The sequence below is a fragment of the Lates calcarifer genome, linkage group LG18 (genome assembly GCF_001640805.2).
Source record: "Lates calcarifer isolate ASB-BC8 linkage group LG18, TLL_Latcal_v3, whole genome shotgun sequence".
NCBI lineage: Eukaryota > Metazoa > Chordata > Actinopteri > Centropomidae > Lates > Lates calcarifer.
Window position 1 is genome coordinate 18,158,325 of NC_066850.1, and position 21,475 is coordinate 18,179,799.

At 43.0% G+C, this 21,475-nt stretch overlaps 1 protein-coding gene across 1 annotated transcript; it reads right to left on the reverse strand.

Moving 5' to 3' along the window:
* Positions 1-1,025: 1,025 nt before the first annotated feature.
* LOC108897535 (lamina-associated polypeptide 2, isoforms beta/delta/epsilon/gamma-like) lies at positions 1,026-21,254 on the reverse strand. The gene is given in 12 exon segments (XM_018697220.2): positions 1,026-2,237; positions 2,629-2,729; positions 3,035-3,169; positions 3,487-3,678; positions 5,550-5,642; positions 6,511-6,654; positions 7,627-7,719; positions 10,354-10,481; positions 11,302-11,451; positions 12,613-12,730; positions 20,651-20,713; positions 20,715-21,254. Coding segments are annotated over 12 exon segments (1,818 nt in total). The 5' UTR covers positions 20,895-21,254; the 3' UTR covers positions 1,026-1,816.
* Between the last annotated feature and the right edge of the window lie 221 nt (positions 21,255-21,475).

Consider the following 21,475-nt stretch of genomic DNA (forward strand, 5'->3'; position numbering starts at 1 on the left):
GTGCATGCGTTTGAACATTCTTGTTAGGAAAACTCATGCAGTTGTCTGTACAGACACAAATCAAAACTGTTTAGTGTAGACAAAAACAGAAAATAAAGTCACTCAGATCTGTCTTAGACCTACTGAGGGGAACTGGGACAAAAATGAGGTGCTTGACTCCCATATTCCCTGACAAAGTTGCTATTAATAAAACTGACTCAACAGTCAAAAGATATAAAGATTTATGAGCCCTCAAGCCACCACTCAAAAACATTAGTAGGAACAGAGTTATGTTTTTTCTGCTCCTCTACAGATATTTTTTAACATTCCTGCTGACCAATCAGGATGTGTTTATTTCACCTACCTAGAGATATGCATGGATTTTGGTTATTTCAGTATGATATACAGTGTACAACAAAACTGAACATCCTTAGTTAGTATCACTAAAGTGTTATAATGTAATTACAACTAAAACTGCTAAACTGCAACAAAGGTCTGGCCATGAAATTCAGTTCAGACGTTCACCTCAGGATGAATTGTGATCATTGCCATCATCAGGTGAAAATAATAAATGTAATACATGTACAAATACCTGCAAATGAATAACATTCCCATTAGCCTCTTCTGAACTTTGTGACATCATCTTTGTGCTTACTGCTAATTAGCATGTTAGCATGCTAAACTAAGACGGTGAACAGGGTAAACATTATGCCTACTAAACACCAGTATGTTAGCATGTGAGCATTTAGCTCAAAGCAACACTGTGTGGAAGTACAGCTGATTTGTCATTTTTCAGTGCAACGAGTACCACAAATTAAATTCCATTCATGTCCATTTTATTAGGATGGAGGCAGAAATCTCAGAGAGAGATATCACAAAACTTAACAACAAACCTATGTTCATGGCTAGATACCACTGCAGCTAACTGAGAAACCTTCTTTACCAACACATTAACTGATAAAGAAATAGTCGTCCAGGAGAAGCTGGTACAAAGAGTGCACTGCACAAACTGCTTGCTCATGATTAACATACGCTTTCAGGCAAAGTAACAACATAATAGTTTATTGAATGGATATTTAATATTTGAGACAGTGAATACATGATTAAGTAGAATACACTGGAACATTCAAATTTATTATAAGAGAACATTAAGAAAATATTGGTGTGGGCTTTAAGAAGATTTAGAAGCATTTTGATTGTAACAAGGAGCCTCTCTGTCTCATCAACAAAGATGGTCAAGTAAAGTACAAAACAAAATTATAGGTTCAAATTCCATCTTCAAGGCTGTTCATGACTAACAGAGACAGAAACTAAGGCAAAGTGTGAAAAAATATCTCAACCACACACATTCAGTACAAACACACACACACGCACACACACACACACACACACACCATGCATGTCTGAAATGAACAAAACATGGCAACAAAGAGTCCACATATCACCATCAAAGCTACTGTGTTTGTGTTTCTCAACGTTGATTAGTGGCTTGCTTTGTTTAACCTCACAGACAGTGAGGTCAAGGGTCAAGGGTGAACCGAAACAACAACAGCAGATGCGGTACTGTCCTTTCACATGTGTCATGGAGATCCTGGAAGTGTCACTGAAACGGCTACATCGCTTCTCTTTAGGGATTCAGTGGAAACCGATTCATAAATGAAGGAAAAAAAAAAAAAAGGGGAAGTAAAACTGAGGACAAACGGGCGATGATGTCAGAGGTAAATTCACAGCACCCGTGAACAAAATGGCTACAATGCAGATTCACACTAAAAAAAAAAAAAAAAAAAAAAAAAAGAAAAAATAGAAGAAGAAAAGCTTCTCTTTCTGCTCACTCTCTCTATGCTGTGCTGCCACTGGTCACTTCTGTGCCTGTGCCAAATGGGTTGATGGAGTTGGTCTCCATGGTTTGGTAAACCAAGAACAGGAACACAGCTACAATGGCCAGCAGGAACAGCTTAATCCACAGAGACATGCTGCGACGCGAAGCTTTGGTCTGACCTGCGGGGGGAGCTGCGGACAGGAGCCTGGAGGAAGTGGTGAAAGAGGAGGTGGAGGTAGAGGAGGTGAAGGCGGTGGAGGGGGTGGAGGGGGGCAGGCTGGTGACTCTGTTGACAGTGCGGCTCTCTGTGTAAGAGGAAGAGGAGATGCTGGTCTTGGTGGTGGTTTTTGGAGAGAAGAGGCAGTTTTCGTTGTTCCACAGGTCACTGGACTTCAACGGGCGGCCGGCGGCTCCTCGGATGGGTCGTCGACAGGTGGCGCTGCAAGAGACGAAGACTTTAGAGTCACTGTTTCCTGAGAGGGAGGTTTATAGTGTTAACTCAAATGAACAGACAAGATTTAAGCTTGTGTTGCTTCAGTGAAACTATCTCAAGTTACATTTATAAATGCACCTGCAGGATGATTCCATCTGAAAAAGAGTAAACTCTCTTCTGAAGTTAGCTCAGAGGTTCAAAATAAAAAACACAGAGGATTTGCAGCTTGTGTCCTGCTGTAATTATAAAGAATAATAATTGATTTTTGGAATGCTGATCAGACTAAATAATTGAATTGAAAACATCACTTTGGCCTTTGATTACTATTTTATAGACAATTAAAAGACTCATTAAATGATAACAAAAAAAAAAAAGTAAAGAACCATTTGTCACTTACCTGATTCCTGTTGGACTGTTCATGTCATTGGGGAACAGCTCCTTCAGAACATCATTCTCCTCCACTTTTGGGTTTTGGTCGCTGGCTGTGATCTTCTCCACCTACGGACAAAAACAACCTCGATGAGACTGTATTAAAGAGCAAACACCGCTGATTCATTAATGTATCTCACCAGTGAACAGAATCAGGCTTCTTGTTTTCTATGACTTTCAATGGATTCGGATGCAAAGGAAAACTGTGCATCACTTCCGTCACCTACAGGTACATGTTTAGACCAGCAGAGGGCCCCCCTGCCTGATGTTAGACATCTCTCACCACGTGACCCTCGGGCCAACCCCCCGTGTTTACTACTGAACCACTTAGTGAGTGTGACACAGAGCAGAGTCTCTGCAGTGTTACAGTCTACCTGTCTCTCTAACACATCCCCTGACAGCGTGGGTGTGTAGCTGTGCGTCTTCACAGGGCCGCGCGCGGACAGGAAGCTGCTGATTTTCGGCTGCCTCCTCTTATGCAGCAGGGTGCCTGAGGGGGCACGCTCCTCCTGCTCACAGACAATGTGTGCGATTGTGTGTCAAGGATGAATAAGCAGCCAACAGTTCAGCTGTCACACAACTGTCCCCGCAGAAACCCTCAACAGCTGCACTCACACAAACGCACAATTGATCAATTCATTAATACAACCATAACCTATGAACTATAGAATAAAGGAGTTTCAGCTCTTCATGTTTCACTACCCCAACAAAACACAATGCAGCATTCACACAAAAGTGTCACCGAGAAGCAGGAGTGAGGGACAGAAAAAAAAAGAGACAAGAAAGGAAAGGAATGCAGCTACAGACGTATAGAGTAGAGCTGTACCCCGGCTGCTGAGACACCGCTGGGCTTAGATGCAGTCTGGTCTGATACACTCCAGTAGGACTCCTGACTCTTAATGGGTGAGATGTTACACATGGGGCTAAAGGTGACTGGGTCGACTCTGGTGAGGGGGACCAGAGGGAATGAAGGCTTGGCAGCTGGTAGTTGACTCTGTTCTTCAGGCACTCTCTTTGACTTAAACATAACACAGACTAGATTATTAGATATATATGTTCAAAAATACGTTAAAAAAGTAGAACTTGCAATTATACTAAATACGCTATATATAAACTGCTTCAGTGATTAATTACAGTGTTACAGAACTGTAATTCTACGCACCCTAGAATGTGGTCTAAAGTGAGCCACACTCTTTCCTAATCCTGGTTCAGTACTTGGCTCAGGTTCCTGATACACCGACACAAATACACAGGATTAAGAAAATGAATCTGAATTCAGACAGAAATCTGACACCCTGCCTACATCAGCTGCAGTTTTCAGTCACTTGTCTCACATGAAGGAACAAATGACACAATGCAAACATCTATGCCGGCCATGATGCGGCAGCTTCTGCTTCATGCCTGCAGCTGTGACCCTTTTTTCCTCTCCTGATGTCTACACTGAGGGCATCAGCTGATACAGAGTACTGATCTGATAACAGTGCTCTCTTTTCCAAATTTCAAATTTGTATAATGTTATCTGACTGCATGGAACTCGCTGGGATCATTATGCTAGCAGGAGGCTGAAGCTCTAACACATCACCTCTTGACCATGAGTGGAGATGTCCATACACAATTATTCGTTTTTAATTACATTGCTGTCGACGGGTTTACGAGCTGGTGTTACAATGCATCAACAACAGTTAAACTCTCACCATATCCTGACCTGAGGGCAGACACACCGACACATCTACCCTCAGCTTAACTACTGTACAAGTCTGTGCAGATCTTCAGAACCAGTTCACCTGTGTATGTATCTGGTGTGGTTTCCTTTGAGGCAGTTCATTCATCTGCATCATATTTTTGCTCCAGTCGCTAGAAGTTTGTCCATAATGAGACATATCATCAGTTGTCTCAGCTGATCTTCTTTATAAAGCAAACATTACATTGCTCACACAAAGTATTTGCTGCACTGTGAAGCCCATGCACAAAGTGATGAATGTTGGTGTGGCCAAACAGAAAATTTTAAAGGCGGATGATAACATCAGGCCAGAGCCCAATCAGCTTAATCAGGTTAATATTGGTGCAGAAACCAGTCACGTGGATCTGAGAATCTCTCAAGTTTTATGCTGTACGGTCTGTGTCTTTAAGAGTCGGCTTAAAACTTTCCTCTTTGATAAAGCTTATAGTTAGGGTTGGCTCAGGCTTGAAACATCCCTTAGTTATGCTGCTATAGGCCAAGACTGCAGGGAGATTTCCCATGATGCACTGAGCCTCTCTCTCTCTCTCTCTCTCTCTCTCTCTATGTTCTTCTGTCACTATTCTCTACCCGCCACCCACCCACCTTTCTCAACCCAACTGGTTGAGGCTTGCCACTGTTGCCTAGTGCTGTCTCATGGTGGGAACTGAAAATATAATAATCTAAAGAATACAGTCTAGACCTGCTCTCTATGAAAAGTGCCTGGAGATGACTTCTGTTGTGATTCGGCGCTTTATAAATAACATAGAATTGAACTGAATTAAAGAGTCTGAAGCAGCACTGGGACTGAACACATCCCGTACGATATTGACAAAGGGCTGAAGCTGCTGCTGATGGAGCTCTACATGGCTGGGGTAGATGTTGTGTGAGTGACAGACAGGTAAAGGAATGTGACACAAAATCAACCCACTCACTGTGATTAGAAGCCTCATGTGTGGTGTTTACCTTTAATTAGTGCAGTGTGTGTGTGTGTGTGGTCAGCTGAACCACCACATTTCCTACAATGCACCATTCAGTGAACAGACTAGTGACTATACTGGCATGTGGCTGCACATTGAACTGTTACTGGAGAGCAACTCAACCCTTCTGGATACATCCAGTGTGATTCTGTGTAAAAATCGATTTTGTCTAAGACAGACAAAAAGGCTAACCTGTAGCAGAGCAGTGTTGAGCACAGCGTCTGGCTTATGGGATGAGTTCTTACTGTGTTTGGAAAGATTCAGTCCAAGTTCTTCCCTGTGGACCTACAAGTTTAAAGAAGACAGAGGACAGGCACCTTACACCTCATTATGCTTTAAATTAAGAGACTGTCAGAGCAGCATCAAACCTTCGGGTTATTGGGTTCGTTATTATCTAGTGTTCTACACTTTCATTGTCTAACTTAGTTTACTGATAGGTCAACAGATCAAGATGATGGTGAAATTTTAAGGACGCCTTCTGCTGGATCATAAGGCAAAATAATTCAAACCATCTATTGTGCTTATACACTGTAAATTCTGAATCTGAACTGGTCATTCATTACAGTTCCTGTATTTTACTTTTTCCCCCACATTTGAAAGTTGAAAGATGTCAAGTGCCAGCCCCATTGTCCAGGGTAAAATATTCTAGTGAGAGCTGAGCTTGTGAGTTTGAGGTAGCTTCCGTGAGGCTACGCCAAACTCAAAAGGTTCAAAGAACAACCGTCTTCACTGCTGGGTTGAGCTTCAGTTTGTGGCCCACATTATGGGACATTATGGGAGTTTCCCCCTCCTGGACTCTGAGGCAGCCACATAAACAAATGAAACCAACCTGAGAAATTTTCATAAATGGCACCATGGGGTGATACTGGAAAATGCAAAGCACCAAACAGCCCCAAAGTTCTTTTGTCATGACAAAGAAGTGAGTGAAATGTGACTCATTTGTGAGCATCAGCCTTGTGGATAATGCACACATCTTGCCTACACGTGCCCATTCTCGGGTGCAGTTTGAGACGAGACGACCAGAGACGGTGCATCCCTGTAGGGGAGGCACTCATCTCTTTAACAGATCACCAGACACTGGAACCAACAGGCCAGTGAGTGCACCCAGATAACCAGTGAGAGAACAAACATGGCCGCCACGGCCCGGAGCTACCTGAACACGCCTGGACGAGGTGGAGTGACGCTCAGCCTGAGCTGGACTGTCAGACTTATGGTGAATGTTCCTGTTAGACTTTAACTGGATAGGATCTGTCAATTCAGGCCTGAGGTCCTCAGGCACTATCTGCTGGGACAGAGACTAGGACATAAAGAAAGAGTCCAGAAAGACATGAGGACAGAAAGTGACAATTATAGAAAGAAAAAGACAAGTCAGACAGAAGAGGTGCAAAAGCCTACAACAGTGAAAGAGTGAATGTCCTTCATTACTGAGTGCAGACTAACAGGCAAAGTGTCTCTACAACACAATGACAGCTGTAAATAGTGATGGGGCCTGAATAGTCACTGAAACCACAGTATCACGTGGGATGGAGTTTAGCTTCCTGACTGGTCATTTTTAAGGCTAGAAGAGCGTGAGGCTACATCAGCAGTTATTATCAGGTCGACTCTCACAACAACCAAGAAGAAGACATGCATCAGTTAACTTAATCATTGTGAAGTAGAGGTCAGCGCAGTCCACGTGTTTTTTCTTACTTAATAATAATTTTCATTTACTGGATTTGTGCTTCGGCTCTACACACTCACACATATTAATAAAATAAATAAATAAAAGTCTGTGTTACTTTACAGTTCCCATTCATCATACAGCTTATAGTAAAAACTTTTGAATACTGTTTAAAATATGTTAATGTGTTATAAATGACAAAAGCAGTCCTAGAAAAGTACATGTATAGAATATCTGGGATGTGTGTGTTTGTCTTAAATGAAGAGTTTTCGAGTTGTGATGAGCTCCTGCAACAAAGCTGTCCACAGGAGCAGTGGAGTGTGTAAAGATGTTTATTTTGTTTTTCTATCTTCTGCAGATTCAAGATTCAATACTTTAATCTAATCTTAATCTTGAATATATATACGAAGATGCAGACGGGAATGTGCTGCACGTGTGCACATGCACCTCTTTGAAGCCAGCTGTGCAGAAGCTGTATAGGTGGATAAAGACTCCTGACCAGTGGAGACAGTAAGCAGAGTATCAGAGTGGAGTGGCTGTGGAACTGAACACCAGTGGGTTCAGTCAGGGGTTGGGGACCGGTGGAGGGTGGGGTGGGACAATATTCACCGTTCTATTGGATAGTCTCCTGGATCTGCGCTTTACTTGCAAGACAGGCTCTTCATCATCATCATCATCTTCCTCATCCATCAACTGCTCTCTCTACACACATGGCATGCACATACAGCAGACAATGAGAATACCAACATTTGACTTTTCTCCCATTTATCACCATCCAGGATAAATGATGTTGTTGTAGTGGATTGTATTATACCACCAACTGAGACATGCTAACTGAGAGACGCTAAACATCCTGTGTAAACCTGAAATGTTTGCTGTTTCCGGTTTCTAAAATGAGGAAAGCTGTAGAAACTTTGTCCAAACCAATGCTTTATATTTGCTATGAGAACTGTCATTATGAGCTTGAAAAAGTCAAGGTTAACAGTGTGGATTTCTACAGCAGAAAATGACTAAAGTGTCTCAGAGGGCTTTACAATACAAACCTTTACAATAAAATGCACAAATATCACTTTACAGCAGGAAGGAGAGAATAAACTAAACGTCATGCAAAAGACTCATGTTCATTACCTTAACTTAATCTAATCAGATCAAACGGAAAATTAAAACATACAACTGAATACAGAATAAAAAAATGCCAGCACTACAAACACAGAGGGGAAAACACCTCAACACACATACACACATACACACACACACACACTTCTCCTCAGTTCATATCAGATTATTGTTGCCAGCTCACCAGTTTTCACGTGCCTCTCATTCCTCGAGGCCAAACAGGTGTACATTCTCTGTCTGGACAGCAGGAGGAGCCGCTCACAACACACTGCTGGATTACACCCATCACACACTGGACAAAACTTTACACTGCTATATTCCTAAAGAGGCTATTCACACGACTTGCTGAGCACTGATCTATGACTGAACAGAATGATAAAATGGGCCAAAACGTAATATAAGGCAAATTTCTCAGGGGTTCACTGTCCAGATTTTATGATTACAACAACAACTGCATGGAAACATGGACGGCAAATATCAGAGGAAAACCAAAACACCAGATGGAGGCAAGACACAGCCATACGAGCTGGAGAGGAATAAAGTATCCAGCATGCGCATAGCAGCAGCTAATCCACATCATGTGCTTTGAGTCTGACATGCAGTGAGTAGCATGCACGCTGAGCTGGGTGTGACTGCACTCCAATAAAACGAAGGGGAAAAAAAAAAAAAAAAAAAAATCCCTTCCTGTATGTCAGAGGAAACTACATAATCAAGCCCAGCTGCAGGAGTCCCATCCTACCTGCTTCGCACTCTACACCAGCCTCTGAAGTGCAGCTCAGCCTCATGGAGGTGGACAGAGCAAAAACCTTCTTTGACACTACAAACACTGGCAAAGCAAACGGAGCAACAACAACAACAAAAACTGATGGGAAATGTGCTTTTGTTTGTGGGGAGGATGGATAGTTACTGTGTGGTCACTACAGTTTTTAATGAGGAACTGGCAAAATCCAAAAACATAACTGTTTTACACTTTCTGATGCATCAGGGAAAATCTCCACACTCACACGTTAAGAGTGATTTTTGCACAATTATGTTGTTTAGGGAGATTATTACACGCAAACTGCTCCGAATTGGGCTGAGACCACTCCAGAGCGAGACCCACCCTCTCCAGGCGATTTGGGTCTGGTTGTTTAATTTGCTCCAGAGTTGGACTGACAGCCTGAACCACCCGAACCAAACAGGTTAGGTGTGAAAACACCCTTACTGTACACAGAGTATATTAACTAAACATGGTATAGGAAAGACTGTGTGTTTGCAATCAGACACAAAAGTGGCCTTTCACAGATATTCACTTATCTCATAACAGTAAATGGTAAACCTCAGCACTTACTGTACAACAGAAAACTATCAAAGGTGGCACATTCCAGGTGGCTCAGAATGGAAACATTACAACTTGCTTTCAAGCACAGGACTTTCAACCCCATAATTACACCAGGAAATATACAGCCCCTCTGTCATTTAGGTTTATAGATAGAAAAGCACTGGAATGACACACACAACATCCAAACTCCTGCTATCATGGAGCTGAGATAACCTCTCTCACACATCTGTGGTAAAACATTTCACCAGCTCAGCAACAGAGAAGTTACATTTAGCATAAGCACACTAATATCACTATAATGACAGATAGAGTATATATGGGCTGGGTATCGTTCAAACAGTATCGATACCGGTGCCAATACCGATGCCGGTTCCTGAATGTTACTTTTTTCGATACCAATTTTATCAAATCTAAAGTTTTATTTTTCAGCTTTGGCATTTTTCCACTCAAAGCACTTTTCTAACATAAAAATAATATACAACAAATACAACAAAGAACTGTCGCAAACAAGTGATAAGTCAGTGCAGTTGAACGCGGAGCAACGTTCTGCTCTTAAATTGATTCCGTGCGCGTTCCAGTGCTTCATCAAATTGGTCGTGTTGCCTCAGCAAACACTGCATCGTGCACTATTGGCATCAATCTTGCTAAAATGGAGCTTTTGACCTTGTCACATGCCTCTACCAGGTGTAACGTTACAGCCGATCACCGGCAGCATTATCAGATCTTGATCACGTGATTAACTCCTTGGTATCGAAAAACAAGGCATCTTTCAAAGCATTTTGGTCGGTTCCATAAAGGAACCAAAGTCTGGTACCCAGCCCTAAGTATAAGTGATCCCTCGCGGCCTCCATTCAAGGTTCCACAGGTAGCGTAAGGAGCTGTTCCCAGCTGTTTCTTACCGTGTGGTGCTGGCTGCTGCGGGTGCGGGTGGTGACGGGGGTCTTCCCTCGGCTCCTCACTGGTCTCTCCACCACTGGAGCTGGTTCGGGCTCTGGTACAGGCTCTGGTTCTGGTGCTGCTGTCACTTCTGACACAAAAACCATAGCATAGTCACACCACACCATACCGAGCTGTTACTTTACATTAGCATCCATCACTTTTCAAAGCATAGCACAGGTTTTATTTTCATTTCTTAGCTTCCTGGAAGTCATTAGCTTCACTTCACTGACTTGAAACTTGCTTGATAAATCATTCACCTTGTCAAACACACTGCACGTCTCACTGTACTGCAGGCAGAACCTCAGCCTGACATACTGTCTTGTTAGTGCATTTATTTAATACATATAACACCTCCAAGACCTCCATATGTACTTCTTGTCAAGGTTTGATGTTTTTTGACGACATAGCTCTTGATGTAATGATTTTACTCTTTCATCTCAGACTCTTGAATATAACAAGGGAGACTTTTTTTGGTTTCCATGGTGGGCTGAAACCCACCTTAGTTAGGGCAGAAATCTGACAATAGATGGATGTTGTTAGACTTAGACTTAGACTTAGACTAGACTTTATTGATCCCTTGGGATGACTCCCTCAGGGAAATTAAGTTTCCAGCAGCTTATATGGACAGAAGCAGCACATACAGGACAGTTTGCAAACAACAACAGCAACTGCTTGCAAACAGGTATAGAGAATAGAATAAAGAAATAAACAGTAAACTCTTAATAGGATAAATAAATAAATATAGACTTATATGCTGATAGGATAAATATAGCATAGCAGGAAACAACACGCAACCCCCCCTATACTATTGGAATGTTACATAACATCACATCTCGCCTGATAAGAACATTATATAAACCTGTAATGTGCCACAGGTCTGTATAAATAATCAGTAACACTGCTCTTACCATCCTCCTTGTCACTGTAGAGGTCTGATTCAGAGTTGCCATTGTGGTTGACTTCGATCTCAGTGAGAACCAGCTGTGGCAGCGGTGGCTGCGCAGGACCGTCGTCCAGCAGCTTCTGTAGTTTCTTCTCATACAGCTTACGGGTGGACGCTGGGAGAACGAGCAGAGGAGAGAAATTCAGTGAAACCTGAACAAGATGATTTAACTAGTGAGAGGAAGAACTAGAAACCATCATATGATAACGGGGAATTACAAAAAACACTGTGTCTATAATCTTGACAGGCCTGTGGTGATTCATACAAACACAGAGGGCCAGAGAGAGGCCACAGGGGTGATGTAGGTGAGCCCGGCCTCCTCTGGATGGATAACAAGCTGATTCAGTTTCACTGTTACTGGAACAAACATGTCCGACTGACAGCAGCCTGAGATAATACTCAACTCAACTAGGCAGATTACGTCCAATACAAATAATATTTTTCTGATGGTCTAATAAGATGAAAATGCAAATGACTGCAAACTTACATGATTAAACTGATTTCAAGCAGTGAACTGTTCTGTTATTATACAGATAAAACAACTGTTCAAAAAACACTTAAATGGCATTTTATAGGTTTTTTAATCATTTGGACAATAGAACATGATAAAATGATATTGTATTATAATCATATAGACCATAATGATCCAATTCACTGAGAGGTGAGACAGCTTTCTGTGTTACACCTCATCTACGCTGGCAGCACAACAGCGACAGCTGCGGTTGTGTCAGTGTGTACATCTGTTCATCCACACGTCTGCTCTGCACTCACAGCCCCATGTATACGAAAAGGCACACACACGAGCTGTGGCTGGTGTAGACAGCTGGATTATTTCAAATGGATGAGTGTTATTCATCTTGCACTGGCTCTTTATGCAGCTCCTTATGGAATATGTCATGAAAATTTCCCCATTGTGAGACTAATAAAGGATTATCTTATCTTATCTTATGAACTGAAAGTGGAGAAAGCTGTTGGAAACCTAGTGTTCAGTGACAGAAAATCAGGAAAAGCATATTTAACCTTTAAGCTAACTGACCAACACATTCCAGAGTAATCACTTTCAGAATAGCATTCCGTTAGCGAACATGTCAAAGACACTTGTGAAAACCATCACCTGTGTGAAGTGTGTAGCACCTGCACACCACATCCCTGAGTGTGTGTGTGTGTGTGTGTGTGTGTAGATCTGTATGTGTGTGTGTGTGGAGGGCAGATGTCACATGAGTCATTTCTTCCCTCACATGACCCTGCTGCTGTCTCTGCTAATGTGAGCACTCACCCACAACCGGCCCCACGTCCACGCCGTGCTTGAGCAGCTCGTCCCTCAGGCCCTCGTCGGTAAGCATGGTCACATCCAGCTCGTCTGGCCGAACCTTGTCCGTTTTCCTGGTGGCTTTCTGCGGGAGGAGGACAGGGAGGCCCCGGTTGGTAATGCAATGATGATTAAAAAAAACTCACCAGGGTCAGGTCAGGGGCTGCCGTACATTTATTTTTCTGCTTAGGCAATGTAATCAGCAAGTAAAGACAAAGGAATCAGATGACAGACAGCTGTGTTTTTTGGGTGTGGGCTGTTTGTGCAGCGCCTGCTAAGACGACACTATACTCACATGTGAGACTTTCAAAGCACAAACACTCACAAAAAGGACTTCTTGTCTCATCCTGACCATCTCTCAGCATGGGGATGATTTTCAAGGATTGTGAGGGAGAGTCAAAAAAAAAAAAAAAAGAGGTAACACAGATAGTAACACAATGGCTGCTCTGTTCACATCCGCAAGTGTGTGTCTGACCATGCCCACCTGTGCAACTCCTGACATCCTCCTGTTCCTCCTCCTCTCTCAAAGGAAAGCCTTCAGACAGTTAGAGGAACCTGTTTACCAGGTTGCTAATTACACATGACGCTGCTCTTAATGACTCTAACTGAATGCCTGTTTAAATGGTGCAGGAAATGCATGCGAGTGGGTTCGGCATTTTTAGGAAATTCCACAACTGCTTTGTCTCACAAACAATCCATGAACAGATGTGTTTTGGACAAATGAAATGTGTACTCGTGCACACGAGCGCGCGACTGGGAAAAGCAGATTCCATCAGTTTTTAAAATGAAGCGAGGCCAGAGGGGACGAGGGCAAAAGCAGCACTTTCTGTGCAGATGCTGCAGGCGTTTGATGCTCAGGTAGTGAAGGCACGAGCCCCTCGCTAACCAGCCTACAGGAAATTACACAGCGAAGCCCCGCGGCCTCTGAAATGAAGCCCTTTGTCTCCTCATTGGCTCGCAACCAAACGAGACTCTGCCTCAGAGTAAATAAAGTGTGCGTGCATGAAATGTTTTGCTGGAGTGTGATGTGAGTAAGTCACACATGCTGCCATGTTTGACACAATTCTATCACTTTCAAACGACAGAACTGTGCTGCAGAAAAGTCTGAAAAGAAGTGAGCAGTATATCTTTAGTGTCACTGCTCACACACACACACATGACTGCCCAAGCTTCTGTTCTGGTGTGGCTGAGGTCCCAGATCCTATATTCCAAAACAAACAATGACATGGACTGCAGGGCAGTAAGTGGTTATTCTGTACTACACTGGGTGTAGACCTGGGCAGGGAATCAGTACTGAGCTTCTGGTTTGATTTCAATTCACAAAGTCCATTTGTTTCAATTGGACTCAATCTCTATTGATTCAGTCACATCAGATAAATACTAATACCAGACAAATATCAGAACTTACCCCGGAGGCTTTAACTTCCTCTACATTCAACAAACATCCATCCATTATCTATACCGCTTAATAAGCAGGGGGTCAGACAGTCACATTCACACCTATGGACAATTTAGAGTCACCAGATAACCTGCATGTGTTTGGACTGTGGGAGGAAGCTGGAGAACCCAGAGAGAACCCACACAGGCACAGGAGAGAACATATAAACTCCACACAGGAAAGCCCTAGGGCTCGAACCCAGAAACCTTCTTGCTGTGAGGTGACAGTCGCTAACCACTGCCACCACCCTGCCAAGTGAGCAACATGACACATGTATATATTTTAAGCCCACATATGCAAAACAGTTGTGACATTTGAGCAAGAATAACAAACAACCTCCATCACTTACATGGGTGTCATCACTGCAGATTTACATCATCAATGCTATTCTCTATAGCTATATGTGGACTGCTAGCAGCAGACGATTCAATCAACCACAGAAATGTACTATAATGAGCACTATGAGCACAGACAGAACAGAAACTGAAAGTCTGCTCACTAATTCATCTGCTCTGTTTGTGTTGAGGCTGACATCTGCAGACAGCTGTTAGCTGGTGTTCACTGCTTGGCAGAGACAGACTAAATACAACAGAATCCACACACTGTCCACTTGACTTCCATGGCCTCACATCTCACAGCTGGAGATAATATCTCTTCAACAGACACATACAGAGCTAATATAGAGATAATAATCAAATAATAAAAAATATGACTTGGAAAATTGGTGCTCATATTCAGGTCTAGTGTATGTGGATGTGATCTACACATGTGTAGTCAGTGTGCTTGTGTGTGTGTGTGTGTGTGTGTGTGTGTGTGTGTGTACAGTCTGCATGGTCATAAATTTTGGATGTGCACAAATCCAAGTTCAAAGACTGGAGAAGCAACAGAATCAAAGTGTTTGAGAACCAAACCCTCCCTGTGCTGCCCCCTCTACCCCACTGCATTCCACAATGAAGCTGAGAAAGGTTCAGCTTTATGTCAACAGTTACATCCAACAGCTTCAATCAATCAACATCAATCTGCCTTCTCCCATCTCTCTCTCTCTGTGTGTGTGAATGCACTGGAACACTTTAAAAAGATTCACAGCTCAGCTCAACATTTCCTGCAGCTGCTTCACAGTAAAAGCTTCAAAGAGACCTGGTTACGGCTTTTACTCTGAAACAGCTGCAGGAAGTGTTGAGCTTGCCACTGGCAGAACACATAGAGTTCAGACTGTATTTGGACAGTTATTGCTCTTTAGGCTCTTTCGGCTAAATGAAAATGTATACAGAAGCATTTGGTGCTCAGATTCAGTCAAACGCATCGACGACGTTTGGTCATTCGCAGGACGACGCTCCAGAACACACTGCCAAAGAGCTTTCAGAGTGAGGAGGTGGAATATCCTCGACTGGCCGAGTCAATCACCTGATCTCAGTCTGACTGAGCTGCATTCCACTTGTTGACCAGACTAAAGACACCCCTCAACAAACAGTAGCTGAGGGTGGCTGCAAAGACTGCAGAGGATCCTGCACAAAATACCAAGACGATTCTGTGTGACCTAATGTGCATCTGTCTAATTACTTTTAAACGCTTAAACGCCCACTTACTTTGGGCACATGGGTATATGCTAACCTACTATACATGGCACTTTAATGTAGTATCCATTCATTTATTTCAAACTGAATGAGCTAAAGTTTAGAGACTGAGCAACAAAAAATGTGCAACTGTCCAAATTCTTAGTCTCCACACTGTACAGCTTTTGCTAATTGTTTTTTTTTTTTTAGCCACAAGTTGAAGATGGCAGAATGCCACACACACACACACACACACACACACACACACACACAGCAGTATGGTGTTCCACACTGTGGGCTGACTTAAGAATGCTGTGTTTTCACTTCACCTTCTTCTGAATGCAGTCTCACTTTGACATTTCCACATACCAGGTCTATATGAAGGCTACATTCAGGCCAACTGTGTGTGGTTGTTGCAGATTCCAGCTCAGTGGGTGATAATAATAGCTCTTCTAATTTCTTATGAAGTGCACACAGACAATGCAATTTGTTCCACATATATGAAATTCTTGCTGCATCTGTGTGTCTTTATGAAATACCAGTTCAGTTCAGTATCTTGGAGGAGCCTGGGATCGAACCACCGACATTCTGGTTGGTGGGCGACAACTCTTACCTCCTGAGCCATAGTCACCCCTACATGTAGCTGTAGCAATCATTACTCCCCTCTTAGTGTCATAATGGTGACATAGTGACAATGAAAACAATATTACAGACTGCATCTATCTGTTTTGATGCCAGTACAGACCCTCTGCTGTCAGACTGAGCCCAGCTGAGCAGACAAACAAAAACACCTAACCAAAACTACTTATTGTAATTCTTTGCATGACCACAAAAGGTGCACTCTCAAAATGACTGAACGTCTGGAGCTAAAGCGCCGCTCCGCAGTTCATTCAGCTGGAAACAAACGCACGGAAAATGTGAGGAATGCAAAGATAATATGCTCAGCTTCGAGTGGTGAGGTGCTGTCGCGGTTCACACAGCATGTATTAAATGTGAGAGACGCACAGAGAGCGTCTGGCTCGCAGTGGGCCCTGAGCGGGGGTTTGGTCTGGACATGAGCCAGACTGTTTCATAATCAGAGCAGGCCTGGCTGGAGAGACTGGGAGAAGAAATGGTGGGAAGACGGCGTCTGTACTCCCCCTCCTCCTCTCTCTCTCTGCTGACCACACCCTGGCCTTTAAAAGACATAACTCCACTCTGAGCTCACAGCTTGGCTCGGCCCGAAGCTCTATGAAGTAAACTCACTGCAAACACGGTCAGACTTTCCTTTACAATTGCTCACTATAGCGTAGATGGAGTAGTCTGAGGGTGAGGCCTGCCAGGACCTGTGGCTGCGTGATGTAACTCACTGCTTGGCTGAGTAACAATGGAGTATGTGAGGTTAGCCATGATTTACTCTGTCAACTTTGCATTACTGCTGTCACACATTCTTCATACTTCACAACTAATTCTTCTAAATCTTTTCAGCACACACAGTGTTAAAAGACACAGAAGTATGTGAGCCTTTATGTTTCACTTCAGCTAACTATTTCAAAAATGTCAAGAATGAATTTGTGACCAACGTGCCCAACTCCACCTCTACCTGCACCTCCTACCAGCAGCCTGTAATCACTCACACGTGAGCATCAGGTTTCAGAAGATAAACAACCTCAACAATACAAAGGTACCTGGGAAAACAAAGGACAAACTAATTACACACAAGCGGTGCCTTTCAACAGCCCTTGACTTTTTACTACACACACGTGGTACCAGTCTGAGTTCAAAGTCCTTTTCTGGTGAAAAGTATTTCCTCAATGAAGACGCCAAATCCAATAAGACGCCTGCAGCAACTGCTCTCAAACTCACAGACACACTCGTCATTCCTGGGTGACTGTTTGTATTAGAATATGCAATTCCACTCTTATGAGATAAAATATTAAAAAAATGCAGAGGTTTAATTTCATACAACAAATACCAGACACTCCCTGAGTGTGATGGCTGTTAAAGCGGTCATCTAAAGTGATCATGAGACGAGGCACAGCAGGGTTTGGTTAACTAACGGCCCCTGCTAAACTATTTCCCAGGGAAACCCTGTGCTGAGCAAACAGCTGGACAAAGTGACTGTATCACACACTGTATCTGCTGTAAACAAGCTGACTACAGCTACTGTACTCCAAGACAGAGCGGCTACAATGTTAAGAGCTAGATCAGATCGCTGCTGTCGATAGCAGCAGATTTTCATTTTCTGTACAGGTGAAAATTGGACGATTTTCCGGTAATACCGGTTATTCCACATCTGCCTTTATAATGGAAATGTTCTCCATTACAAGGTGGCACAACGGTCTTAATGAAGGATGTACTGACTTGTTGCAGATGGCTCTTTAATGTGTAGTGTGTGTAGTCAGAGACAGTAAACAGGGTTAGTGTAAACCAACAGTAATTCCGGGGCGGAGCTTTATCTGTTTAAACACAGTCAGGGTCGGTGCACCACCTCCCAGCATTCCTCTCACTACACACCTTTACATTATCTCAGTCATATCATATACTTTACAAATGAGAGATTCAAAGTTCCCTTTATAAACCCCACCCCCACCCCCACCCTCAGCTTTTTTTTTTTTTTTTAAATCACCTGAAACTCATGAAAGATTGATGGTCCTCACTGTCCACACCTGACAGCACACAAAGAGCTGCGACTGCTCTAACCTAACAGTCAGGTGACCTTTACCTGACCACAGGAGCTCTGAATACAGAGGAAGAGACATGAGTTGAAATCTGCACAGATGAGGAAAATAAGCAGCGTGACACCTGTACACACAGATGCTTTTCTTCACTACAAGCAGCAGGCAACGAGACAAACACTGCACGCTGTCTCCTCCCACAGGCCTGACGTGTCATTTCTCATTCAACAACTCCGTTTGGCTCACACCTTTCATTCTGTCATCACAACCAGACCCCTCCTCTGCTGCACACCTGTTGGGAATGCCAGACCTACAGCAACACTGCAACAGTTTCAGCACGAAACACATTTAACATTAATCAACACAGTGAGCATGAATCCAACCTCTAGGCGACAAGGAATTCACAGTTTATGAAAACCGTATGTAAATAAACAATGGAAGAGTACAGGATGAGGATAACTCACATCAAAACGAAATTCAGACAACGTATGCATGAAATGAACAAATAGAAGAAAAATAATATCAAAGAAAAAAAAATCATGAAAACTTAAGAAATGTAAGGGGAAAAAAAGTAAAATGTGAAAATGAACCAAAAATGTATTCACTAGTAAAACATTTCTAAATATGCTTATGAAATGTAATCCATCACTCCACAAGCTACTGATTGAACACTGCCCTAGTGTGGAAAAAACTGCACACTTCATTTGGTTCACTTTCCTCTCTCCTCTGAATTTATGTCTTCTTATGTTTTCATTTTTACTCAAGCCATTAAATATGAAGTAAAAACACTGAGCGTTCTCTTGATAAAAGAGTCAAAATGTGACCGTTTTTGTTTTTTTTTTAAAAAGGAAAAAAGTTCCATTCATTTCAAGTCAAGCATGAAGTAAACAGCAAAGGTCCTGGTAACATGATGACCAACTGTCAGAGTTTCTAAAATGTTCCAAAGGGAACAACACAATAACATGATGGAAAACATGTTCTTACTTTATCAAAATGAGTTACAGACACGTCTCTGTCAGTACAAGTACTGAGGGGTATATACCAGTATACCACGCCCTAACCTTAGCGCTCTGGTAACCTGTGATGCTCAGTTGCTAGCTGTGAAAACTGCAGGGAGTAAACACAGAGGAACTCAAATAACAGAACCTGTTCTAAGCTGCCACCCTCATCTTCTCTACATTGCAGCTGTATTTAAATCCCCTGGAAACAGGTCTCAAATGATGCCACATAGTTTCACATGGAAATACTATATAATCCCAACTTTGGGGCACACTTCAAGTCAGCAGACTTTTGCTTCAGAGGAAAATCTTTGACCTGCTCTGTAGTATGCAGAGGGGGGATTATTATCATTAAAACAGCTGAGGAATACTGAGAGACCTTCAAAACAAAAAGCTTGAAATTTAGTGCAAAACAGTTTCTATACTCCTCCCCAACAGAAAACCCATTCATTCATTTACAAACAACAGTCACCTATCAGCTTCTTTATCTGTATGTGGGCATAAAGCAGCGTCTCTATTCGTCCATTCAAATGGCCTCATAACACAAACTGATTAAATTATCATGTTAAAAGAGCGAATGATTAACAGACTGGAGAGAAACCCCGCCCGGTCTGCACCTCAGATACTACAGATAAAGAGACCTGTTTCAGTCAGCAGAGAAATCTAAGGCTGCCGTCTTTATCATAGTGAAAACGCTTGTTAGAGCTGAAGTAAAGCGGGACACTTTTAGGAGGGGAAGTGAAAGCTGACACGTGTGAATCTGGTTAGTGGTGCTGAAGTGATCAGGGTCTGACCACAGACCCATTCATTAGTCTTTTGATTAGAGCCATGAATGTCCAGACTGGGGTCCTAGGACCACCAGGGGAGTACCAAAGAAAATGTCTGACAAAATGATGTGTTTAAGGTGACAACTGAAAACACTGCAGTTCTTCTCTCAGCTGTGATACAGAAAAAACAAAACTTTTTTGGGGGAAGTGATGAGTGACAGGAGTCAGATTAAAGCACATGTGTATTTTACACTGAAAGGACAGCTGGGTCATTGATTAGCTGAGGTTTGTTGCACGTTGATCAAAAGTTTTAAGTCGTCTGAAGCAACTGTTCTTCTGATCAGTTATTATTTTGGACACTTGGAGTCTGCATTACTGGCGAGTAATCAGTTGTCAAATGGTTGTTTAAAGCCGTACGTTAGGTTTATTTATTTTGGCACGTGAACACAGTAAATCAGAGAACTACAATACTCCAAGAAAAACAAATTCACTGCTTTTGGGTTACCGAAACTTGAACACCCTGCTTTCAGGTGCTGTGCCACTTTTTTTTTTTTTTACAGATAAAACGGATTTAACGGGAAAACAAACTCACTCTGCCGGATGAGCGACTTCTGTTGGAGACCACGGGCGGCGGCAGCTCCTCGTCGCTGGAGAAAAGCGTCCAAAGTGGTGGCCGTGACATGCTTCTTGTTCTGAGCGGTCAGGTTCTTCAGATAAAGCTGAACGTACACGTCCTTGGTCGGGTTGCCGCTCGGGAGCTCTACGTTGTGAGCCAGCAGCTCGCTCTTCAGCTTGTCCTTGGTGAGCACAGACGGGTCGTCCAGGTACTCCGGCATGTCGGCGTGCGGATGGAGGGAGAGAGTTACCGTCGCCTGGGTAAGTTAGCTAGCTAATACCGAGAGGGAAAATGGAATAAACGGAGGGGAGGTTTGATTTCAGCACGGCGGCTAACCAGCGCCTCTTACTGGATTTGATTCGTAAAGCAATGTATAAGCTGTGGAGGCAAGAAGTGTGCCTCTAAGAAAAAAAGAGGAACGAATAAAGAAAAATAAAACGACTCGCTGTCGTTGCTCTTGCTTCGCTTCCTCCTCCACGAAGAAGAATAGAGAAATGAAAGTAATGCTTGATGAGGGGCTGTTTCGTGTAAAATCTGCACCGGGCTCTGGCCACTCATGGGGATGAACCGGCCGGAAGTGACTGCCGGCAGAGACCGGGATCCTATTGGCCAGGCGTTCTTAGAAAAAGCTCCCTCATTGGTGGAACGCGCACTGAAAACGAACCGCACGTCACGAGTTTGTGACACGCTGTTCAATCGGGACGAGTACGTGAAGATAAACTAGACTGCTGACAACAGGAGTCAGTCTGTTGGTAACGGCACTATCATTTTGTATTTGTTTTACAGATGATGTTACCTCTT